Source organism: Candida pseudojiufengensis (assembly GCF_024610245.1).
Source record: "Candida pseudojiufengensis strain CBS 10847 chromosome Unknown scaffold3, whole genome shotgun sequence".
NCBI classification, from domain to species: domain Eukaryota; kingdom Fungi; phylum Ascomycota; class Pichiomycetes; order Serinales; family Debaryomycetaceae; genus Lodderomyces; species Lodderomyces pseudojiufengensis.
The window spans coordinates 610,851-635,417 of record NW_026261523.1 but is presented as its reverse complement, the minus strand read 5'-3'; the positions used below and the strand labels follow the sequence as shown (position 1 = coordinate 635,417).

General features: G+C 31.6%; 13 protein-coding genes across 13 annotated transcripts; 5 read left to right on the top strand and 8 right to left on the bottom strand. All coding sequences in view use genetic code 12, as the record gives it.

The window, feature by feature from the left end:
* Nucleotides 1-40: 40 nt before the first annotated feature.
* ECM17 (sulfite reductase (NADPH) subunit beta) lies at nucleotides 41-4,372 on the bottom strand (the record flags this gene model as incomplete). The annotated part of the gene is made up of 1 exon (XM_051761021.1): nucleotides 41-4,372. The coding sequence occupies one exon, from the start codon at nucleotides 4,370-4,372 to the stop codon at nucleotides 41-43; it is 4,332 nt and encodes a 1,443-aa protein (XP_051616665.1).
* An 860-nt stretch (nucleotides 4,373-5,232) lies between these two features.
* FGR12 (Fgr12p) lies at nucleotides 5,233-6,699 on the bottom strand (the record flags this gene model as incomplete). Its single annotated transcript, XM_051761020.1, has 1 exon — nucleotides 5,233-6,699. One exon carries the CDS (start codon nucleotides 6,697-6,699, stop codon nucleotides 5,233-5,235), a length of 1,467 nt encoding a protein of 488 aa, XP_051616664.1.
* A 1,323-nt stretch (nucleotides 6,700-8,022) lies between these two features.
* On the top strand, nucleotides 8,023-9,747 carry ILV1 (threonine ammonia-lyase; the record flags this gene model as incomplete). Its single annotated transcript, XM_051761019.1, has 1 exon — nucleotides 8,023-9,747. One exon carries the CDS (start codon nucleotides 8,023-8,025, stop codon nucleotides 9,745-9,747), a length of 1,725 nt encoding a protein of 574 aa, XP_051616663.1.
* Nucleotides 9,748-9,793: 46 nt separating this feature from the next.
* On the bottom strand, nucleotides 9,794-11,677 carry KGF55_000717 (GTPase; the record flags this gene model as incomplete). Its single annotated transcript, XM_051761018.1, has 1 exon — nucleotides 9,794-11,677. One exon carries the CDS (start codon nucleotides 11,675-11,677, stop codon nucleotides 9,794-9,796), a length of 1,884 nt encoding a protein of 627 aa, XP_051616662.1.
* A 343-nt stretch (nucleotides 11,678-12,020) lies between these two features.
* On the bottom strand, nucleotides 12,021-13,199 carry SER1 (O-phospho-L-serine:2-oxoglutarate transaminase; the record flags this gene model as incomplete). The annotated part of the gene is made up of 1 exon (XM_051761016.1): nucleotides 12,021-13,199. The coding sequence occupies one exon, from the start codon at nucleotides 13,197-13,199 to the stop codon at nucleotides 12,021-12,023; it is 1,179 nt and encodes a 392-aa protein (XP_051616661.1).
* A 237-nt stretch (nucleotides 13,200-13,436) lies between these two features.
* MEC3 (Mec3p) lies at nucleotides 13,437-14,369 on the bottom strand (the record flags this gene model as incomplete). The annotated part of the gene is made up of 1 exon (XM_051761015.1): nucleotides 13,437-14,369. One exon carries the CDS (start codon nucleotides 14,367-14,369, stop codon nucleotides 13,437-13,439), a length of 933 nt encoding a protein of 310 aa, XP_051616660.1.
* A 274-nt stretch (nucleotides 14,370-14,643) lies between these two features.
* Nucleotides 14,644-16,938, top strand: KGF55_000714 (cleavage polyadenylation factor subunit; the record flags this gene model as incomplete). The annotated part of the gene is made up of 1 exon (XM_051761014.1): nucleotides 14,644-16,938. One exon carries the CDS (start codon nucleotides 14,644-14,646, stop codon nucleotides 16,936-16,938), a length of 2,295 nt encoding a protein of 764 aa, XP_051616659.1.
* A 209-nt stretch (nucleotides 16,939-17,147) lies between these two features.
* SMD2 (mRNA splicing protein) lies at nucleotides 17,148-17,547 on the top strand (the record flags this gene model as incomplete). The annotated part of the gene is made up of 2 exons (XM_051761013.1): nucleotides 17,148-17,152; nucleotides 17,217-17,547. The coding sequence occupies 2 exons, from the start codon at nucleotides 17,148-17,150 to the stop codon at nucleotides 17,545-17,547; spliced, it is 336 nt and encodes a 111-aa protein (XP_051616658.1).
* A 79-nt stretch (nucleotides 17,548-17,626) lies between these two features.
* CDC46 (MCM DNA helicase complex subunit) lies at nucleotides 17,627-19,813 on the bottom strand (the record flags this gene model as incomplete). The annotated part of the gene is made up of 1 exon (XM_051761012.1): nucleotides 17,627-19,813. The coding sequence occupies one exon, from the start codon at nucleotides 19,811-19,813 to the stop codon at nucleotides 17,627-17,629; it is 2,187 nt and encodes a 728-aa protein (XP_051616657.1).
* A 491-nt stretch (nucleotides 19,814-20,304) lies between these two features.
* KGF55_000711 (uncharacterized protein) lies at nucleotides 20,305-20,826 on the top strand (the record flags this gene model as incomplete). Its single annotated transcript, XM_051761011.1, has 1 exon — nucleotides 20,305-20,826. One exon carries the CDS (start codon nucleotides 20,305-20,307, stop codon nucleotides 20,824-20,826), a length of 522 nt encoding a protein of 173 aa, XP_051616656.1.
* A 226-nt stretch (nucleotides 20,827-21,052) lies between these two features.
* Nucleotides 21,053-22,258, top strand: KGF55_000710 (uncharacterized protein; the record flags this gene model as incomplete). Its single annotated transcript, XM_051761010.1, has 1 exon — nucleotides 21,053-22,258. The coding sequence occupies one exon, from the start codon at nucleotides 21,053-21,055 to the stop codon at nucleotides 22,256-22,258; it is 1,206 nt and encodes a 401-aa protein (XP_051616655.1).
* Nucleotides 22,259-22,308: 50 nt separating this feature from the next.
* KGF55_000709 (uncharacterized protein) lies at nucleotides 22,309-23,514 on the bottom strand (the record flags this gene model as incomplete). Its single annotated transcript, XM_051761009.1, has 1 exon — nucleotides 22,309-23,514. One exon carries the CDS (start codon nucleotides 23,512-23,514, stop codon nucleotides 22,309-22,311), a length of 1,206 nt encoding a protein of 401 aa, XP_051616654.1.
* Nucleotides 23,515-23,823: 309 nt separating this feature from the next.
* On the bottom strand, nucleotides 23,824-24,494 carry ATP14 (F1F0 ATP synthase subunit h; the record flags this gene model as incomplete). Its single annotated transcript, XM_051761008.1, has 2 exons — nucleotides 23,824-24,147; nucleotides 24,477-24,494. 2 exons carry the CDS (start codon nucleotides 24,492-24,494, stop codon nucleotides 23,824-23,826), a joined length of 342 nt encoding a protein of 113 aa, XP_051616653.1.
* Between the last annotated feature and the right edge of the window lie 73 nt (nucleotides 24,495-24,567).

Below are 24,567 nucleotides of genomic sequence, written 5' to 3'. Positions count from 1 at the left end.
TAATTAAATAAATAACCACCATAACCCTCATTCTTAATAATTAGGCTTCCTCAGGTATATCTTCATGGAAGTATTTACCCTCAGTAGTCTCTTTGATAACTCCTGATCTAATACACCAATCACCGAACGGTTCACCATCATCTCTTTCTTTGCTCCATCTTTCAAATAAATTGGTCAATATTTTTAATATTTCATCTTCTTTAATGGAGTATCTATAAATTTTATTCAATCTTTGACCATGATGACCACCACCTAACATCAAATTATAAGCACCATAAGCTTTTCCAACCAATGCAACTTCTGCAACCCATGGTCTTGCACAACCATTTGGACAACCAGTCATTCTCATGACTACTGAATCATGTCTTAATCCGTAACCTTCTAATGCTTCCTCTAACTTAGTAATTAATTTTGGTAAATAACGTTCAGACTCAGCCATAGCTAAACCACAAGTTGGAAAAGCAACACAAGCAGCCGATGATAATCTTAATGCTGAAAATTCAGTGTTATCTAATTTATATTTAGCTAAGTATTGTTTTACAACTGATAAATCCTCGTCTTTAATATTTGATAAAACAATATGTTGATTACCTGTTAGTCTAAATTCACCTGACTTGTTATTTGTTTGTAAATAATTTGCAATTTCTCTTAAACCGGATTTTTGTGGTAATTCAGGTGTATCTTCAATTCTACCATTTTCAATAAATGCAGTAAAATGATTAAAACCTAATTCATCCTTACACCAACCAAAATGATCAACATTATTTTCAATTTTGAATGGTTTTGGTTCATCAAATTTATAACCTAATAATTCTTCAACTTTTGACTTGAACACATCTATACCTAAATCATCTATAGTATACTTTAATCTAGCATGTTTTCTATTAGTTCTATCACCATAATCTCTTTGAACTAACATGATTTTTTCACAAGCAATATGAATCTGATCTCTCTTAATAAATCCAAACATTGAACCAGTTCTTGGATAAGTTTTTTTATTGTTATGAGTGGAACCCATACCACCACCAGCTAAAACATTAAAACCTATAACATCATTATTTTCAACAATTGCAATTAAACCAATATCATGTGCATAAACGTCTACATCATTATATGGTGGAACTGTAATAACAATTTTAAATTTTCTTGGTAAATAAGTAACTCCATATTGAGGTTCAACATCAGCTAAAACATTACCTGCAATCAATGTTTTCTTTTTAGTTGGTCCATCCTTACGATTCTCCCAAGCTTCTCTATCACCTGGTTTATCAGATGGCATTTCTCCTTCTAACCATATTTCATGATATGCAGTTGTGTTTGGCAACAAATAGTTTGATATTAAAGTTCCCACTTCTGAAACTTGTCCATGTATTTTAGCATTTTCAGGTAAAGCAGAAACCATAACATTTCTATTGACATCACCACATGCAGCTAAAGTATCCATTAAAGCAGCATTCATACCTCTTATTGCTGGTTTTAAATCATGTTTTACGACACCATGTAATTGAAAAGTAGCTCTAGTAGTCAATTTAAGTGTACCATTTCCTCTTTCATCAGCTAATTCATCCATTTTCAAATACTGCTTAGGAGTTGCAACACCACCAGGTAATCTCACTCTAACCATGAAAGCATAAGCAGGTTCTAAACCTTGCGCTTTACGTTCTTCTCTAACATCACGATCATCTTGCATATAAATACCATGGAATTTAGTCAATTGTTGATCGACTGCACAAATTGATCCTGTTGATTCATCCTGTAAACCCTCAGCTATAGTTCCTCTAAGATAGTCGGATCCAAGTTTCATATCTTCATTGGTTATAGGTTTTGGTTCTTCGACACCTTCCACATTATCAACTCCCAAAGCTGACCAGATTTTGACAATCCATTCATTAAAACCAGTTGAAAACCCATCTGCATCTTGATCATCACCTAATCCAATTTCAGCAAGTTCAACACCACCGTATAATTTTAACTTACCAAATAAATCTTTACTAGGTTTATTATAATAATGTTTATCTTCTTTTCTTGGCCAATATTGAGAATCACCTAGTCCAAAAACTGAGAATTTTATACCTGATAAATCCAAATCATTCGAATTTTTAAGACCATCCCAAAATTGTTTACCATTGTTTGGGAACTCACCTTGTCCAGCTGTTGAAGTAACAAAAACAATATTGGTTTCATTTGGTAAATCTTCCATTGAGATATCATCCATTTGTAAAACAACAGACTTAAGACCTCTGCCAATTGCTTGCCTATTAATTTTTTTAGCAACAGCTTCTGCATTTCCACCATCAGAAGCAAAAGCAATAGTCAAAGGTGGCCCCGATAAACCTTGTAATAAAGCAGCATATGATTCATTGGCTATTTCAGCTTGTTTGATTTTAATTTCCGTATTAGCATTACTTGTTAAATTTCTTGATAATAATGGATCTCTTGCGGCAAGCATAGTTAATCTATTTTCATTATCTAAAAAGTCTTTGAGTTGTTTCCTTAAATTAGATGAATCCAACTTGAAAACATCAGTTTCTTTTTCTGCATATGGATCATATCTATATAATGGCCAGAATCCAGTATCAACAGCCTTTTTAGTTTCTTGTAATACTTCTAATGTATTATCAGATTCTTTGTGATATGGTAAGTATGCTAAGATTATGGAAGGCCCATTGAATTTGTCGGCTTCAATAAAAGCTTGTAATACTTGAGTATATGATGAATACACTGCCACTGATGCAACGTAACAATCTCCATGATTCATAGCATATAAACCAACGTCTTTCTTCCTGAAGCCATTGACAGTTTTTTCATTCTTCTTATCATTGAATGGTTCGGAGTCAATAATCAACATATTAATATTCTTACCGGATGTGATAACACTATGAACACCTGAGGAACCCAAATCATACGACCAGGCATCTGAACCAATAAGCCAATTTTTCAAAGTTGAAAAATATTTGGATAAAGCCAAAAGTTCTTTCGCAATAGTTGATTTGGTGTCAGTTTTTAACAAATCAACAATTTCTTGAGCAATTCTTTGTTCAACCTGACCCTTTTGTTGCGATTGTAAAACCCATTGTAGTAGTAAATCTATCAACTTTTCATTGTCTTGAGTGTGAAAATTGTTTTCTTTTAAAGCAGATTGAACCAATTTACTTAAATTATCTTGTTGTTCTTGCTCATACAAAAATGAACCAAATCCATATTCTGGATTAGTTTCTAAACCAATATTATCAGCTTTGAATTCATTCAAAATATTCAAGTTTGTATCATTCACTTGAGTTAAAACTTTCAAATATGCTTGTTCTAAACTAAAAGCTTCGGAAGCAGCATTCACGTATTCTGATTTATCATGTTTATATGAATCTGTTTCAAAATCAGATTTTGAATCTCCAAAAAACAAATTTTGTAAAGGCTTGTCAGATTCTACGTTTGAAATCAAGTTTGAAATGGCCCTTGAATAATCTACAACTGGTCCAAATGTTGCAGATACAATCTTTGTAAAATTTTTTAAACTTTGAAATTTTGAATATTCTGAAAAAAAGTCAAGCAATAATGGTGAAAATGATGCAGATTTGATAGATGATTGTTCAACAATTGTTAATGTTTCCACGTTTGAAGGAATGGTTTTGAGTAATGTACTTAATAAAAATGGTTGATAAAGTTTTATACTTACAAGCAATACGTTTTCCTTATTTGCAACCCTAACCAATTCATCATCAATTTGACCTAAAAATAACAAAGCATTTTTCAGTTTTGAAGATTTACTTAAAATTTCAAACGGCTGAACATCAAAATCATTCAATATTTTTTCAAAACTTAAATTGTTCAAATCCTTCAATAACACACCTTCTGATTGTTTAATACTTTCTTTAGATTTGTAAGTTGATTCAGCAGGGTAAAAATGGAATACAGATGTATTTAACTTTTCAGACAAATTATAAGCCAATTTCGATAATTGATCAATATCATTTGCAGTTTGTGAAACTAATACAGGATACTTTAAATCTTTCAAACTTGTCACAACATGATAATCTAAATTTTCTATTCTTACATGATTCACAATTTTATTATTCTTGAAAGATGATGATGATAAAAATGGTAAATTTCTTAACAAAGTATTTCCATCTGTAGTTATACTAACAAACTCAATATCACCTTGATTTTGATCTTCATTATCCTTTTGAACGTTGAATCTGTCTATTAAATAATTTTCTACCACAGCATAAGGATCATTTGAGTTTATCAAAACATTTGCATTTTTTACCAAATTTTTAAACGATGAAGAAACTGATTTTGCAGGTTGAGTTATAAAATTTACACCATCTATTGTATTTATAGTTCTGGCTATTACTTCATCTTGGATCAGAGTCATTTTTTCTCTTTCGATGATCTCAATACCTTTGAACTAATGTTTTATGATTGTTTTAAATTTTTCAAAAAATGAGTTTGCTTCTGACTAGATCTTCTATATAAAAATTTACAAAATCTGGAGTGATTGTCATATCTCTGCATGTTTCTTCTAATATGCAGTACTAATAATTCTAAATCACTGCTTATCACGTGAAATGTGTTTTTAAGAGGTATATGCAGTTAACTAAGGGGTAATCAACTGGAAACATGATAAATAAATTTCAAAATTAATTAAAAGTTTAGTTATTTTAAATAATAACATCGTATTTCCTAAAATATTTTTGAAGAGTATAATCCACCATATATATCCAGTTTATTCTAGGTTAATTTTGTTTTTTAAATTTATCGTTAAGACAAAAAGAGTTGTACAATGAAAATCTTTTAGATGTTTTATGTAATTAGTAAATGAAAATTGATTATTGGAGGAATTAATTTAAAAATCCAATTATGACACAAATATTGAAATATTGGTAGCACCATAAAATTTGAAACAAATTTGAATATTCTTGTACTTAAGTATTTTCGCTCACACTCAGATGAAATATACAAGCTAGATTACATTCTCGACTCAATATGTCAAAAACATTGGTTATGCTACTAAGACTCCTTGAGTAAAACTTTGGTCAGTATCATATGTCAAGATCAATACTAACCCTATTTTCAAATTTGTCCTTACTACAAATGGATGTCAAATTTTGTTGCAAAAGTCAGAGATATCATTAAGTAAAAAAATTGTGATGCATATAATAAATTAATTTTTTATTTCAAATAAAGTGGTTTAATTACACTTATGAAGGTGGGGTTTGAATCAGAAATAAACCCTCATCGTCTATTTGGTGATCGTTTCCAAGCAGCATGATCTTTAGGTCTGTAATTTAAAGTCCCAATGCATGAACTATAAGGAACTAATCGGTTATAAGAGTCTTTTCCATTAGTTGGAGACTTGATATTAGTATAAGCTTTATATACCGATAGTGGAGTCCATTCGACATCTCTGTCCAGTTTTTTTCGTATCAGCTTTGGAATTTCTGGGGTTGGTGGTGAATCACCACTTAAAAATAAATCCTGAACTACAAATTCCTCTCTAATGGTTTTTAAAACTGCATCACTTATAATTTTGGGTTCAAGATATTTTAATTGTATCTTTATTCTATTGTATAAGTTTAATGTACCTGTCGTTTCATCATCTGGCCACTCATATATCGTAGAATTTATGACTTGCTTGTCATGCGAGTTGAATTCATTGATGCTAGGATCGTAATGGATTGATGAATCAGTTGAACTTTCCAGCATCAACAGTGATAATGAACTTGCACCATATCTATTGTAATTTTGTTCAGTTTCCAGGTAATGATATAATTGTTGCTCTATGGTTGATTGATTTGGATCCGCGTCAAGATGTCGATCATATAGGTGCTCAACTTCTTCCAATTCTCTCTCGAGCACCTCATTTTCATATCTTTCGTAGATGGATTTATATTCTGCTACATTCCCATCACATAATTTTGATGTGTCACAATCAATATCTTCAGATAAATTTGAAGTTGAAGCTGATCTGACACTCGGTACTTCGAAATCATAATCAATATCCTCTGAATCTTTTTGAATCATTTTTCCGGCATCTTCATAATCAAAGTTGCGTTCTAGACTTTGAATCTGCAGTTTATTAGTTTCTCTGCTTTTTAATCTACCAGTTTCTTTATACTCATGCTCATGCTCAGCTACATTTGATTCTTGAAATTGATGAAAGTCAAAACCTTCTTCATTTAACAAGTTTTCCTTTTCCAACATATAATCCCAATAATTTGCTGCTAAAGTGTGATGAAAAGCAAATTCATGATTTGCTTTCATGTTATCAGCCACATGGTGAATACTGTGTATGTAATTCTTTTTGTCGTTCGGATTATGATTAGCTGTTGCTGCTAGATTTATATTAGTTTGGTTGGTGCTGTCCACTAAACTTATAAATTCAGTATTGTCAGTCTCATACTCTGATGAAAAAGTAGGTCTTAAGCTTTGTAAAGTATGATTGGAAATTGATGGAGATATATCAATTCCGTTATTATCAACAATCTGATTTTGTATGGAATGCTGTGCAATTTTCAAATAATCCCAATCTGCTAAAGCAAATTCAAATTCTGTATTTGTGAACGAGCTAGTTTCATCAGTGTCTACCATTACTGTTTCAGGTGCCATGGACGTATTTAAGTCAATCTCATTAATAGCAGCACCACCTACATCCATCAAATTGCGTTCAGAACAATTTTCATCTCCATAATTTAGCACCATAATATACGAAATATTACCTTGATTAATATTTAAAGTCTCCTAATACTTTTGAGCTTAACAATTGTAAATTTGATTGTTGAATAATTGTAATTTATGAATGTTTCTTAGTTTTGAAATCAAAAAATGAACTGAAAAACTATATTGTTGCAAAATCCAAGTTTTGGTTTGTTTTAAATATTTAGGCAAGTTTAAAATCCAAAAATAACAAAAAACGAAGGTGAAATACTTGGATCTAGTGTATTATTTGAAACAGAAACAAAAGATTCAAATCTACTCTATTGTAGCTAGAATCTATGACTTTTTGAACTTTTTTAAGTTTTATGATATGTTATCCAAAATATATACAACACATTAAATAATTAAGGGGTAATTCAATCAAGTACACAATTAAATTTTTTCTTGATTTCTGGATTTGACTTAATCATGAGTAGGCCTTCATTAGAAACGTGCATTGTGATAATAGCCTCTACGGCGACTGTTGATGAAATATGCATTCTCATTCAACTGAAGCTTCTTAAATAAATTTAAAACCTACATTTTTGAAAATCCTAATCAATTCGTGCAGGATCAGGAATTCGTAAAATTTTTTTCATCCTAATAGTTTTAAAATCAATTTATTCAAGGTTAACGCCTATAGTTTAAGTTAAATAGAGTAAGGTAAGGGCGATTCTTCCGATATCTGGATTTGCTATTTTTTTTTTTTGCAGCCAGATTTGTTTTTTTTTTTTTTTTCATCTTTTTCATTTTTTTATTTCATGGGATAATTTTTCATTACTACAACTAAATATCTTTCGAGACTTACATAAATTCAATCGACTAAATCCTTTTTGATGAACAGCTTGCAACGCACCTTCGTATCATTAGAATTACACAGCTTTAATAATGGATTTTACCAAAGCATAAGATTGGATCTGATCCAAAAATAATCCGAAGTATTAAAATTTAGGAAATAATTGCTACGATCAATATTGTTGTACATTATTTTGCATCACCAAACTTTTTTTTTTCTACGTTTTAAGTGAAAAATGCAATTGCTACCAAATAATTTTTCAGATTTTTCAAAACTTTAATATTTTTCAAAGGTGACTCAAATTTAAACGTGTATGTGTGATCTAACAATCATAGTTCATTCCACTTATACGAAAATTTGCATCGAAACTTTAATTTATCCAAAATTAATTTACTTGGGTTTTCAATCAAGAGATTAAATCATAGTCGGAGTCTTTTATAATTTGAAATCTTGACATTTCCTTAATTCAAAATCATCTACGAAAAGCATCAATTTTTCTTGTTCCATCTAAAAGATTCACTCGATATAGCATCATGAGTTGTCCGGGCTTACGATTATCTAGGCAATTATTACACAATAAAGCTGGAATACTACATCGTAACCAGGCTTTCTACAATATTGTAAGATCGAATTCTACTGCAACATCACCATCAACATCATGGCCAGACCTTTTAGATTCAGATTTCAAAAAAGATTCAGAAAGCGGAATTAGGCAACCTGATTATATAAAATTAATTTTGACTTCTAGAGTATATGATGTTGTACCTGAAGCTGGAACTCCTTTGACACATGCAATCAACTTATCACATAAATTAGGTGCTAACATTTTTTTGAAAAGGGAAGATTTGTTACCAGTTTTTTCATTCAAATTAAGAGGTGCATATAATATGATTGCGAACTTGCATTCTAATTCTAAACAACCAATGTCAGGAGTTATTGCTTGTTCTGCAGGTAATCATGCTCAAGGTGTAGCCTACTCCGCAAGCAAATTAAATATTCCCGCAACTATAGTTATGCCAACTGCCACACCCTCCATAAAATTTACAAATGTTTCAAGATTGGGTTCTCAAGTAGTGCTATACGGTGATGATTTTGATTCAGCAAAGCAAGAATGCGCAAGATTAAGTATTGAAAACAATTTAGTGAATATACCGCCTTTTGATCACCCGTATGTTATTGCAGGTCAAGGTACTTCTGCGTTAGAAATAACGAGGCAATTAAGGTTGGATAAACTAGATGCATTATTTGTACCAGTCGGAGGAGGAGGTTTAATTGCAGGTGTCGCAGTTTACTTGAAACATATTGCACCACATGTCAAAATTATTGGTGTAGAAACTCACGACGCAAATGCGTTATATACTTCTTTAAAAGAAAAGAAACAAGCTCATTTGAATAAAGTTGGTCAATTTGCAGATGGTACTGCTGTTAAGATTTTAGGTAATGAAACATGGAGACTTTGTAAAGATTACGTCGATGAAGTTGTGTTAGTTGATACAGATGAGCTCTGTGCAGCTATAAAAGATATTTTTGAGGATACTAGGTCCATCACAGAACCCTCTGGTGCTTTATCAATTGCAGGATTGAAAAAGTACATAGAGCAGCATCCAGAGATCGATCATAAAGATAGAACATACGTTCCAATATTGTCCGGCGCAAACATGAATTTTGATAGATTGAGATTTGTCAGTGAGAGAGCTGTTTTAGGTGAAGGGAAAGAAATCTCGTTGGCTGTTACCATACCAGAAAGACCAGGTGAATTTGCTAGATTACAAAAAATAATTTATCCCAGAGCTATTACTGAATTTTCCTATAGAAGTAGTGGTGAAGAAAATGCAAATATATTTGTTTCATTCAATGTCAGTGATAAAAAGAAAGAAAAAGAGGAACTTAGTAAAGAGATGATAGAATCTGGATTTGAAGTTGTTGATATTTCTGAAAATGAATTGGCAAAATCACACGGTCGTTATTTGGTTGGTGGTAAATCTCATAGTTTGGACTCTAAAAATGAAAAGTTGTATCAATTTGAATTTCCAGAAAAACCAGCAGCATTGTTCAATTTCCTACAAGCTTTAAAGAGTGATTGGGATATTAGTTTGTTCAATTATAGAAATCATGGTCATGACATTGGAAAAGTGTTGTGTGGATTTATACTACCTGAAGGCTCTGAGTCAGACTTCCAAGATTTTTTGAAAAACATTGGATATACCTTTGTAGATGAAACACAAAATGTGTTTTATAAAAAATTTTTAAGAAATTAAACTCAAAAATTTAATTAAATTAATGTATATACAAAATTTTATTTACTCAATCATCACGTCGTAAAAATGCTTGATATGCTTCGTTTCCAATAGAAACTTTACCAGTTGCTTTCATTTGTTTCTTACCTTCTTTCTGCCTTTCTAATAACTTTTTATATCTAGAAATATCTGCAGCATGTAACTTTTGAGTAACGTCTTTTCTTTTAGCTTTTATGGTTTCTCGTGCAATAACTTTATTATTAACTCTTGCCTGTATTGCCACTTCAAATAATTGATACCTTAAATATTTTTTAAATCTTGACACATAATCTTTTCCTTTTGCTTGGGCTTGAGATTTGTGAGTGATTGTTGTCAAAGCATCTTGAGGTTCACCATTGACACACAATTCCATTTTCACAATATCTGATTTTCTGTACCCACTTTCTTCATAGTCTAAGGATGCATAGCCTTTAGTGCAACCTTTGAGTTTTCCAAAAAAATCCTCGACTAATTGCGCCATTGGTATTTCATACTTTAATAAAACCTGGCCAGTATTTAAGTACTCAACATCTTTCGATTCGCCTCGATTATTCAAACATAATGTCATTACTGTACCCACATACTCATTTGGTAAAGTCATTATTGCTTCAACATAAGGTTCCATATAATAATCTACATCATTGACAACTTTATTCATGGGAAAATCATCGGGGTTGGTTACAATTTTTTCTTTACCATTTCGATAAACGATTTTGTAAGGCACAGTAGGAGCGGTTAAAATAATTTTAGCACCATATTCATCTTCTAACCTTTCTTTAAAAACCGAGGCATGTAAGGATCCTAAAAATCCCAATCTCCAACCAAGGCCTAATGCATTTGAAGTTTCTTTCTCAAGCGAAACCGATCTATCATTTAGCACCAATTTTTGCATTTGGTCATCCATAGCGTTAAAGTCTTTCCCATCTGCTGGAAACGCACCAACAAAAACCATTGGTTTCGGCTCCTCAAAGCCTGGTAATGGTTTTAAACCTTCACTTTTTCCCAATTGGAAAAAAGTATCTCCGACTAAAGCCTCTTTAGGATTTTTCATGCCCGGAATGATATAAGCTACTTGACCCGCTTTTATAAGATCCATTGGAGTCCGCTCGGGATGCATAATTCCAACCTCTTTAACATCATAGGCTTTATTAGAATGAGCAGAAAGTATTTTCATCCCTTTCTTAACCTTACCATCGACTATATGAACCAACATCACAACTCCAACATAAGGGTCATGCCAACTATCAACTAATAATGCTTTTAATTGTTTGTTCTCATCTCCAACTGGTGCAGGTATTCTTTCAATCACTGCTGGTAATATACGATCAACATTCAAACCAGTTTTAGCACTTACCGGAATGCAAGTTTTTGGATCTAACTCAAAAGTAGATTCTACTTGCTCAACTGATCTTGGAATATCAGCCAGGTCAAGATCAATTTTGTTTATGATGGGAATTAATTTCAAACCCATACTGTAAGCAAGATAAAAATTTGCTACAGTTTGAGCTTGAACGCCTTGAGATGCATCTACCAATAACAATGCACCACCACAAGAGGCATAGCTCCTACTAACTTCGGCTCTAAAATCAACATGACCAGGAGTATCAACCAAATGTAACAAATAATCTTCTCCATTTGAATGTTTATAAATCATGGATGCTACATGAGATTTCACTGTAATTTGCCTGGAAATTTCCACATCCAAAGTGTCTAAGACTTGAGCTTTCGAACCAGGTTGTATCACCCCAGTTAGTTCCAATAATCTATCTGATAAGGTAGATTTTCCATGATCGACATGAGCCACTATACTAAAATTTCTATAATTTTCTATTGGTATTTTTGATATTCTATCCTCTAAATTTTTTGAATATTGATCTCGAGTTAATTTTTGTATTTTCTCTTCAACTGTCATTGATTTAGATGACGCTGTACATTTTGATGATGATGAAAAACTAAACGTGAAGTAGACATTTAAGCAGGTTGATGTTGGTGAGTGTGAGTTTTGCCAATAGCCACATCGTAGAATCAGTCTGCTTCGTTGTTTAATGAATGATAGTAGTAGCATTAATTTTGAAACATTCTCTACATAATTTTTCAAAATTGTTTAAAAACATCAATTTGCTGCGAAATTCAGTTAAATCAAATTTGTTTAAGATAAAAATTAATGATTATTCTACAAGGTTACAATTATGGAGAAAGTTTTAAAATTACATTAATAAATAAATTTAAACTATAGACTTATATGAATTTAATATTTACGTATTGTTTTTGGCAAATTCCTCCACGAAATTGGCTAATTTTTCAACACTTGTGTAAGAAACTGCGTTATAAATTGATGCCCTAATACCTCCAACAGATCTGTGACCTTTCAAACCCTTCAAATTGGCAGCTTCAGCTTCCTTGACAAATTTGGCATCCAAATCCTCTGATGGTGTCTTAAAAACAACGTTCATTTTTGATCTAACTTTAGGATTTGTGACTGGCAACCTGTAAAAATTAGAATATTTATCCAAGACCCCATATAATAGTTTTGCTTTCTTGTCATTGATTTTTTGAATGTTAGCTATTCCTTGTTCATTAATAAGCTTTTCCGTAACTAATTTCAAAATTTGGCAAGTGAACAATGGGATGGTATTGTATGCTGAATTGTTTTTAACCACCATTGGAAAGTCATATGCAATTGGAACTAAAGCTATATCTAATTTTCTCAATTCAGCATCTGTGGCTTGATCTAGCAAATCTTTTCGTATGATATATATCGTTAAACCAGCAATACCAATATTCTTTTGGGCACCAGCCATTATTAAACCATATTTGCTAACGTCTATCTTTTTTGATAATATATTTGATGACATATCAGCGACTAATTCCACATTTTTTGGCAAATACTCTTCACCTGGAGTGTCAAAAAATTCATTACCATTCACTGTTTCATTGTCACAAACCCATAAATAAGCAGTATCCTCTTTTATAGGCTCCCATGATGTATAGTTAGGTATATCTCCATAATTTGAATTTTTGGTATTAATCACAACGTCTGCTTCAAAACCTAATCTTTTAGCTTCTTCAACAGCCTTGGCAGACCATGTACCCGTTACTGCGTATGCTGCTCTTCCCTTTTTTCCAGTTCTTTTAGCATAATTAGCAAATAAATTGTATGGTATGACTGAAAAAGCAGTGGTCCCACCACCTTGTAAAAAAAATATCTCATAATTATCAGGTATGTTCATTAATGTACGTAAGTTTTGTTTAGTGTCATCAATTACAGCCGTTGCAGGTTTCGAACGATGTGAGATTTCACCGATTCCAATGATATCATTATCATAAGATAATAAATCATAAGCAGCTTTAGTTAAAACATCAGTTGGTAATAATGCAGGACCAGCACCAAAATAATTTGGTTCTTCCCTCTTTAATGACTTTAATTCAGACATTAAGCAATTCTATGGCAGCAAAAAATATAAAACCAAATTCTCAATCGAGTCCTTTTCAAAGCAAACAAGTTGTTGTAGTGATGTATTTCTATATTAAATTGAAAAAAGAGAAAAAGATTCTACAATCTCATATTATGACTTGAAGCAAGATTTTCAATTTTGTGCTATTACATATGACTCAATGACTCAATATAGAAGTCAATTACTATATTGATTAAAATCTACATCAGCCAGATATTATACTATTCTAACACTATTTATAAAATATACTAGTTCGACGTCTTCTGTCTCATCCAACAAGCAATGTAAACTGCATTCTCTTTCAGCAATATATAGGATAACAGTCTTACATCTTCCAACTATCTTGGAAGCCAGCTGCCAATCCTTTAATTTAACGTTTGACTCTATATCATCTGGATAGACATCAGTATTGACCTGACTTGCATCTGATAAGCCTTCTGCTGTTCGTAATGACTCTCTTAGTGAATCTGCATCCGAATTATTAGGTTTATGAACTTCAAGCTTATTATTCCAACTTATTGTAACTTTAAACTTCCCTTCCTCCTCCAATACAAACAGTAACCCTTTACTCTTGCTAGCTTGAATAAGAACGGTGTCATTTTGAGTTTTTCTGAATTTGTCTAATCTTTTAAACATTGTAATAAATTCGTTCGGTAGTCTCATGATTAATCCCATATCAGAATGAGTAGGTTCACTTAGCATATCTTGAGCTTCTCTCAAAATCTTCACAGGTATTCGAAAAGTATGATTTATGATATTTGAATTGATATTAATGTTGGAGTAAAATAATGCCAAAGAGGCCGTCCTTCCTGATTTTGCAACAGCACCAGGTTCACCACTCGTTTCATTTCTTTGTAGTCTAATGTTCAAGCCTTCACTATTAGCCTTGTCAAAATTTTTTAAAGTTTGTAGTAGCAAATCTACATTTATTTCCATCAGAATCGTGTTATCTCTCATGCTTTGAATTTCAATAGTTTCAAATAGTCGTGATATCGGTATTTTACACCAAACTTGTGGTTCCGACAGTACTGACCCTCCATTTACCAGGATAACATTTAACACTTCTGATGTGAACTTTAAAATCACAAATTTTCTTAAATTTGATATTAGTGATAAAGCATCCTTGAGTTTTTCAATATTCCTGGTCATTAATTTCAACTTCATATTACCAGATTAATCCAAAATTTATTAAAACACTTGTATTTGCTATATCATTGAAGAAATGCTGTGAAGAAACACCGATTGAGATTTTAGTTGATGTGAATGAAATGTGTTAACATATTAAAACCGTGTTGCAAATTAGTAAATTATTAAAAAAAAATATTAAATTTAAGAAGAATATAATGTTTACAAATTATCAACATATTTTAAATCATTTAGTTACAATCAATACTCATACAAATCACCACACTATCAATGAAGCATGAGTGCAGAAAAGACAGATGAGTTTTCCAATGAGGAGAGCTTCAAATTCTTTGGTTTAGGAGGATGTAACGAAGTTGGAAGATCATGTCACATAATTGAATATAAAAATAAGGTTATTATGTTGGACGCTGGTATGCATCCAGCTTATAGTGGACATGCTTCATTTCCTTATTTTGATGAATATGATCTATCCAAGGTTGACATTTTGTTGATAAGTCATTTTCACGTTGATCATTCAGCATCTTTACCTTATGTTATGCAACAATCAAACTTTAGAGGTAAAGTATTCATGACTCATGCCACAAAAGCTATTTACCGATGGTTGATGCAAGATTTTGTTAGAGTTACATCAATTGGAAATTCAAGAAATGAAGGTGCAGAGCAAGGTGGTAATTTATACACAGATGATGATATTTTCAGATCATTTGATAAAATTGAAACTATTGATTTTCATTCAACAATGGAAATAGATGGAGTAAGATTCACAGCTTACCATGCTGGTCATGTTTTAGGAGCATGTATGTATTTTATAGAAATTGGAGGACTCAAAATACTTTTCACGGGTGATTATTCAAGAGAGGAAAATCGACATTTACATTCAGCTGAAGTGCCACCAAATAAACCAGACATTTTAATTACGGAATCAACTTTTGGTACGGGTACCTTAGAGCCAAAAGCTGAATTAGAGAAGAAATTAACGAGTCACATTCATGCTACACTTACAAGAGGTGGAAGAGTTTTGCTACCTGTTTTTGCATTAGGTAATGCTCAAGAATTATTATTGATCCTTGATGAATATTGGCTGAAAAATGAAGATCTACAAAACGTTAACGTTTATTATTGCTCTGATTTAGCTAGGAAATGTATGGCCGTTTATGAAACTTACACAGGAATTATGAATGATAAGATACGGCTCTCTTCATCAGGTGATTCTAGATCTAGTCCTTTTGACTTTAAGTACATAAAATCTATAAAAAATTTATCGAAATTTTCAGATTTAGGACCTTCTGTAGTAGTTGCAACTCCAGGGATGTTACAAGCGGGAGTTTCGAGACAATTACTCGAGAAATGGGCACCAGAGCAAAAAAATTTAGTGATTCTAACAGGTTATTCTGTTGAAGGAACCATGGCTAAAGATTTATTGAAAGAACCTCAAATTATACAATCACAAAACAATACCGAAGTAAGTATTCCAAGAAGAATTGGTGTAGAAGAAATATCATTTGCTGCACATGTTGATTTCCAACAAAATTCGGAATTCATTGATAAAGTCTCCCCATCCAAAATTATTTTAGTCCACGGCGACTCAGTTCCAATGGGTAGATTGAAGTCAGCGTTGTTAAGTAAATATTCGTCAAGAAGAGGGACCGATAAAGAGGTGAAGGTTTATAATCCTAAGATCTGCGAAGAACTAATCATAAAATTCAAAGGTTTGAAAGTAGCAAAAGTATTAGGTTCATTGGCTGAAGAGCAATTGCTGCAATTGAAACATGGAATTGAGCAACAAGTGAAGAAAGATGAAGAAGTAGAAGTTAGTGATCAGATAGAGGTTTTAGAGGACAAAATGGAAGTAGATGATAAAAAGTCAAGCAAATCCATTGTTTACAATCCTGGACAGATTGTGTCAGGTATTTTGGTGTCTAAAGATTTTGATCTTAATCTTGTCCAGCTACAAGACTTGAATGAATTTACACAGTTGTCGACATCGATGGTTAAATCGAAAATGAATTTGAAAATTAATGCTGACATCTCTTTAATGAAATGGCATCTTGAGCAGATGTTTGGCTTTATAGATATTGTGGCTGATGATGAAAAAATATGGGAGTCTGTTATCATGGATGTTGTTGACATATATATAGATAAAACTAATACTCCCGGTTTGTATATAACTGTTGAATGGATCAATGACAATTTAATGGCAGATTCGTTAGCCGATAGTATTATCGCTATTTTGTATTCGATAGATTCATCACCAGCCTCAGTCAAGTTAACTTCTAAACCTCACAACCATAATCATAAACATGAGGAGAAGAGAAAATTAATACAAAGTGATGATATTGAATCTAGGATTCAAAAAATTTCCTTAATACTACAAGCTCAATTCGGGGAAGCTTTAGAACCATTACCAGAAGATAAAGCTAAAGTTACAATTGGTAAGAATGTAGCACATATTGATTATAGATCATTAGGTGTTGAATGTCTGTCAAAGGTATTGAAAGACCGTATAGAAAATATTATCAAAAGGGGCTGCTTGCTAAGCGCCCCACTAGCTGTACCTCAAAAGTTTACATAGCATGAAGTTAATAAATTAACCACGAAAATGGTCAAAAATTGCAAAATTACAGTAAGTTGTATCTTTTTTACTCTAATAATTGCGCGAAACAAACCACATAAATTTGAAACAAATTTGTTTATACAATAAATCACATAAAACTATTAAAACCAATAAACAAGACAATTTCATACAACTCTTCTTCAACTCGTCAAGCTACAATTTTCAATATGAGGTATGCAAAAAGCACATTAAGTTTAGACCTATGAAAGAGTAACTTACTAACAATTATAATCTAGTGAATTTATAGATCGACCAAGATCAGAACTTACGGAACAAGAACTATCAAAGTTAGAAGAATTTGAATTCCTACATGGTCCCATGTCTTTGTTAAACCAAGCTAAAAAGCAAAATTCACCGGTAATTATATCATGTAGAAATAATCATAAGTTAGTTGGGAAAATCCGAGCATTTGACAGACACTGTAATTTGATCATGGAGAACGTGAAAGAATTATGGACAGACCTAGTTACGAATGAATTTGGTAAGAAAAAGCAAGTACCGAAAGAAAGATACATAAGTAAGTTGTTTTTAAGAGGCGACTCTGTTATAATAATTTTGAAAGCATGATGATATATAAGAAAGTTTTTTACGATTTGATGAAATTAATAGAAAATATAATAAAACGATATATTTATGGTTAAACTCACTATACACCAACTCTTAATATGTTTTGACCTTGATGTCTAAATTTAATAACATCATGTCTTTCCATGATATATAATGCCTTTTCTAAAGCAGAACTACTAGCTTTTCCAGAATCAACAAATTCTTTTCTTAAAGTTCTGTAAGCAGTGGACCATCCAATAGGTAATCTTCTTCTTAACTCTTGTTCTACTTTTTTAATTTCAGCATTCAAAGAAGCATCATTTATATTTCCTACACCTTGATCCACAGCATCCATTGTAGAAGCAGTAAATAACCTAATAGCTTCTTCCACATGCTCTTCAGTTGCAATTGGACTCAATCTCAATTTAGCTAAAGATTCAGTTATACGTATAATAGCTTCTAACTGACGGACCGTAATTGGAATGGAAGATCTTTCATTCATTTCACTTTCATTAATTTGTAGTCTTCTTCTGATAGATACAAAATGTGATGACAATCTTTCAGAAGCCTCTGCAGTTAATCTTGGTGCACATCTTAACTTAACATACTGAATATATCTTTTCATAGTTTCAATAGGTATTTCACCTTCTTGTTGTAATTCTTGAGTTTTTCCACCTGCATGTACATTCATAACATGTTGTGCAATTGAAATATCCCTTCTTTCATTATGATCGTCTTTGACAATAAAAATCATATCAAATCTTGATAAAATTGTACTTTGGAAATCAATGTTTTCACCAGGTGATTTAAATTCGTCATACCTACCATATACAGGGTTTGCAGCAGCTAAAACAGAAGTTCTTGAATTTAAAATTGTAGTAATACCAGCTTTTGCAATAGATATAGTTTGTTGCTCCATAGCTTCATGTATAGCCACTCTATCTTCATCTCTCATCTTATCAAATTCATCGATACAAACCACACCTCCATCAGCTAAAACCATAGCACCACCTTCTAGATAGAAATCTCTTGTTTGTGGATCCCTTTGCACAGATGCGGTTAAACCTGCAGCTGATGAACCTTTACCAGATGTATAAACGGAAATTGGTGCAATTTTTTCAACAAATTTTAATAATTGAGATTTAGCAGTACCAGGATCACCAAGTAACAAAACATTAATATCTCCTCTAAGTCTCATACCATCGGGTAAAATTTTTTTCGATCCACCCATGAGCAAACATGTTATAGCTTTTTTAATATCTTGATTACCATAAATTGATGGAGCGATGGAATTTGCAAACACTTCATATAAATTAGACATTCTTGACAATTTCAAAAATTCTTCTTCTTCTTCTTCACTAAAAATTATACCTTGACCATTTGCTCCGCTATCAAGATCTGTTTGATAACCCAAAACTTTCAAATAAGGATTTCTAATAGCTACACTGCTTGCTCCGGACTTGTCTTTACCTTGAACTTTTGCTTGGAAAATGGAATAAATACCAACAATAGTAACTCTTGTCCCTGGAACAACTTGATTTGTTAAATATCTATCGCTTTGTAACAATATATGACGAGGCATTTCACCAACTGGAACCATATCAGGAGCTTCTTGTAATTTTAAAACTTGTTGATCTACGAATGTGGATTTATCATGATCGATGACATATGAATCTAGTGGACATTTGTCTTGAGTTGAATTTGGATCAGCATTATGAGGACTCTGACATTTTGGTAATTGAATTGATCCAAACCCATTTTTTATTTTCATTTGCATAGTATGCTTACATTGACGACATATTAATTGAACCTGAGTAGCTCTAGATGATAATACTGACGCTGAAATAATTATACCACTTATTCTCACTATTTTCGCGATATGTTCAGAATCTAAGTTTCTAATACTTACTTTATTGGCTTGCGAATATAAAATTAGTTGACAAGTTGGGAAATTATTTGGTACTTCATCTTTTGATAAATAAGCAATTCTTTTCGCAATATCTGTAATAGCATTTTCAAACAATGGTATCATTTCAGACGGGTCATCCGTCAATTTCTTGTTCAATTCATCATTGAAGCCAATTATATGTTCACTATCGACTTTCAAATAATAATTATTTAATAATAAATTTTCCCTCAATTGATCTCTATATATAAATTGGGAATCCAATCTGAACTCTAAAATAAAAGATCTGAATGCTCTTGTAATTTCATTGAAAGAATTATCATCTGGATCATCTCCTTGTAAAACTGGAGCAGAATAAACACTTGGCCTTTCAAATGACATGTGGATTTATGAAAGATTAGTTATGAATTAATGTGGACTTTTAAAGCTGATGATGCCGACTTATTTTGAATCTGGGATGAAATATATAGTGATATAGCAAAAGAATAAAAGATGATAAATTATCGTGATTTTTGGTTGATACGAATTTTTGACTATAATTACTTATGATAAATTTATTATTTCATGAACTAAAAAAATAAATAAAATAAAAATAAAAAGACGTGTTTTATAAACAGATATTGTTAGATTTCCAAATCGAGTTAAATTAGGTACATCTACTAAATGTGGTAGCCCTCAAAACATTTTTTACAGATTCCTTTAGCTTCATCGTTCAAGTCATTCCGACAGTTGTAAGAGCTGAGATCATACTATCATCTAAGGTATTGAACAGGACAAATTATTCTTCTCAAATGTTGGAGGTTATAGCTGTTACAACTGATTAAATAGTGACTATTTTGAGTACTGGACTATATTTAAAACCACTCAACATTATGCTCAAACGATTTATTAGACCATTTATTACTACACCAATAAGTTTATATGCAATTCCAAAGAAGAACAAACTACCACCAAGACCACTATGGCTAGTCAAGGAGGACGAAATTGAAGAAAAATTTATCAAATCAGGTGGACCAGGTGGGCAAAAAGTGAACAAAGTTAATACAAAAGTTGAAATCAGACACATTCCCACAAACATTGTTGTTTCCTGTCAAGAATCAAGATTACAAGAAAGAAATAGAATTAAAGCAAGAGAATTATTAGCTTTGAGGTTGGATGATTTGTATAATCCTGGAAACAGTAGAAATGCAGTATTGAAAGAGCGAGCTCAAAAGGTGAAACAAAGCAAATCTAAGAAAAGTAATAGAAAATATAAGCTTTTGGACGAAGAAAGTCGTTTAAAGAAACAAAAGGAATTAGAAGATGAGCAGAATTTAATGAAAGAACTAGATATAAATGTTAACGCAGATGAATTTGATGATTTTATCAAAAATGCTAAAATGGACTTAAAATGAGTATTGTTGATCAGAACTAGTCTCCTGAATTAGCAGAAGAATGGATATCATTGTTGTGACCGTGAGTTTCTTTCAACCCTTCAATTATGTGTGTAAATCAGTTTGGCAATTGATAGCGCATTTTTTGTATTTTAAATAATTTTTGCAACCAATTTTTATAAATTTGTTTTACAACCAACTTTTTTTCACCCAACAGTTCATCAAATTTCCATTATTGATATTTACAATGGGTGTTTCAAACACGGTTATTTTGGTATTCTCAGTATTGTCATTTGCTATAGGTGTAATTGCTGTTCTTTTGTTTGGCTGTTTGCTCGAAGATTCCGTATATGTACCAGTAGATCTTGAAAATGGTGAAGTTAAGAAAGGTAAATTAAGGTTTTTGAAAATGTTTCGTCACAGAAGAAAACAAAAAGAATTAACTGTTAATACCGGTGAAGAAGTACAAGACATACCCGCAATTAGTTCCACTCATTCAGTTACTAGGGAACAAAATTCATTTCAAAGTCATTCTAATGATGAATATCAACAGAACAGCTCAAAAGTTGGATTAAATAGTTTTCCATTGGATTCATTAGTAGTCCCCACTCATTCTGATCAGAAGTCATGTCCAGTAAAAACAAAGAACGATCAAGTTAAAACTAAAGCACCTTCTTTGGATATTCAGATTTCTAAAGAAATTACAAATGATGAAGCAGTACCTATTGTTCCTGAAATTGGTCAAGATAATGGTTCAAACATTTCTCTTTCCCCGAAAGTTGATGCACTGATTTCACTGAATTTTGAAACTAAACAAATTAATACCAACGATGAAACTGATCAATTGGTCCCAACAATTTTAGCACAACCACTTAATCATTCTTCCAAAGTTAACGAATTTGAATCACCCCCTGTTATTTCAACTGCGCTCACATCAAATTTGCAAGATTCGATGGATGATAAACCTGACCTCAACAGTTTTGAAAATGGCATCATTCGTCAAGTTAGTGATCCATTATTATCAGCTTCTCCTGATAAATATATCAAGGTTGGTGATGAAGTAGTTGTTATCAAACCTTTCAAAGGTAGAAAAGAAAATGAATTTGATTTATTAGAACCTGGTGACATAATCAGAATTAATAAAATTTTTATCATGGATGATGAAAGAAATAAAGATAAAATTAGTGAAGGTCCAATCAGTCCAGTAGAAAATTTAAATTTAGATAATGAAATCACAATATCAAAACATGATAAAGAATATAAAAATATTTATTGTACTGGCTTATTATTACGTGATTCATTAGAAGATTTATATTCTTTGCCTTTAAAAGAAGCAGCATTTAGTACAAAAATGATTCAGGTTACCAATGATTTCCCATTATCAATTGTTACCTCAAAGAGTTCATTAGGTAATGTAAGAAAACATGATGCTATTCCTGCAACTTATGAATAAAGTAATTGATACAAATAGCTATGTATTTATCAAACTAGTATATCTTTAATCTATACATTATTCTTCTGTGCAATTTCTTTCCACATTTCAATGGTTTGAAAAGATTTTTGTAAATTCTCTTTAGTTATAGCTAAATCATTAGTCAAGTTTTTAATTATTGAATCAGAATTTAAATCACCACCCATATTAATCGTACTTGAAAAATTATTAAAACTTATTAGTTGTAAAACATTATTCAAATTGTTGTAAAATTTATTAAATTCTTCTAATAAAGGTTTTGATAAAAATTCACAATTTTCAATTTCATTATAATGTTTCATTATTATCTCATCTGTAACTTCATTTATTGTTGAATTGTTTATTGTTTCTGTTGGGTTAGGAATTAAATCATCTAAGTTTATGTCTTTATAGGATAGTAGATTTAAATTAATTAATGATAAATAATTTTCAATCAGTTTGACTAGATTATTCAATTTATAATTTTCTGAAGTCATATCATTTATTGTATTTGATAATTGATCAATATATGTTGTTAATTCATCGTTGTTTGAATTTTGAATGTCAGAGACTGAACTCTTTTTCTCCTTCGTGGAATTCGTAATTTGATTGGAAGTATCTTCAATTTCATTCATGGGAAATTCATCGCTTCTTTCTATTCTGGGTGTCAAAGGAATTCCATATTCGATGGTCGTACTTAAATTTCTTCTCGTTATTAGTTTGCTCTTCAACTCGTCAATTATCAAATCCTTCCTTTTCATATCAATTTTATTTTTAATTGCAATATCCTTCATTGAATGAGATAGATGTTTCAAATTCCTATTCTGAGTTTTATTTATTGAATATACATGGTTGAATTTATTAATGAATTTGTTTCTTTCAATTACGCAATCTCTGTTTTTCTTTTCCTTCATAGTCAATTGTCGTTTTAAATGGTTCACTTCATTATTTAATTCATCTATAGTATTGTTTTTAGACGTTATTGATTCATTTATAATCTTTTGCTGACTTCTATACTTGTCAATAGACTGTATTAAATCCATCATAACTTCAATTATGGTTTGGTCATTCTGCATAAGTTCATCTGTGATTACGATTTCATTGTCATGGTCTTGATCAGTTCTGATCAAATCTTTTGAATTAATGCTGGGAAATAATAGTTTGGTGTCTATATATGCTCTTGATTGAAGTGTGGAGTTCAAATAGTTTGCCGATGATATTAAGTTGGCTCTTTTATAATATGAATATGAATCCGTCATGCTTTTGGTGTTTCTAAGATTCTATAGATTTGATATAAGATTTATTGATAAAGTTTGTTTTGATTTATGATAATTACACAAAATTTCCACTTCAGAATTCAGAGTGTCTATTTTGAGCTTAAATTCATGACGAGTGGATAGTCGTGAAGGTAACTATCCAGACAAAGCAAAGAGGAACCAAAGCTTTTCGCTATAGTTATAAACAATTTGCTAATAAATACAGAAGAGATCAATTTGATTTTAGTAAATTTTTATATCAACATTGGTCTACATTTATTATCAATTTAATCCTAATCCAATACTTGAAAATTAATGAGCAGTTTCTTCGACATCATCGAGCACAAACCAGTCATCATTATCTGGTTTGGTATTTTCAGTTGTATCAACTTTCTCATTATCGTAAGCAGCAGTATTTACATCACTAGTTTCATATTCTTTAACATTTTCACTTGATAATTCATGAATTTGAGGAATGGTTGGTTTCCCTGGTAATTGGAATCTTTTTACAGCTGAATCGATTTCTTCTTGTGTTAAAGCTTTTGGTTTGAATTGTCTAATATTTTGAACGTATAAATCTCCAATTAAGTTCAGTCTTTTTGGTGTGGCAGACAAAAGTCTCTTTGAGCATATACGCTATAGGAAAATTGTTAGTATTTTTCAGTAACATCGGGAATTGTTAAGTGGGAACAACAGTTTGCTTAAACCTGTTAGCAGACGGACCTGATGGGAGATCAGTCAATATCACATTGGCCATTCAAGTTTGAGCTTGAAACCCGGTCAACCACTATATCGTTAACAAATCTACTCTTTTCATTTGATTTCAAGCAGTATATTATTTGACCTCGTATAAACTTTTATGAAATGTTGGAGTAATTACATTTTAAACAGATTGGAATTTCAAATTAGCCGGTCATGATATCTCCACCTGTTATTGTTTCCTGCAACCCATTATTATTACATACGGCAATTGGTCTGAACATTGTGAGTGTGTATATATGTATATGTTTGATTTTAGTTTAATCTGTCAAATTGACCTTGGTCTTGTATCAATTT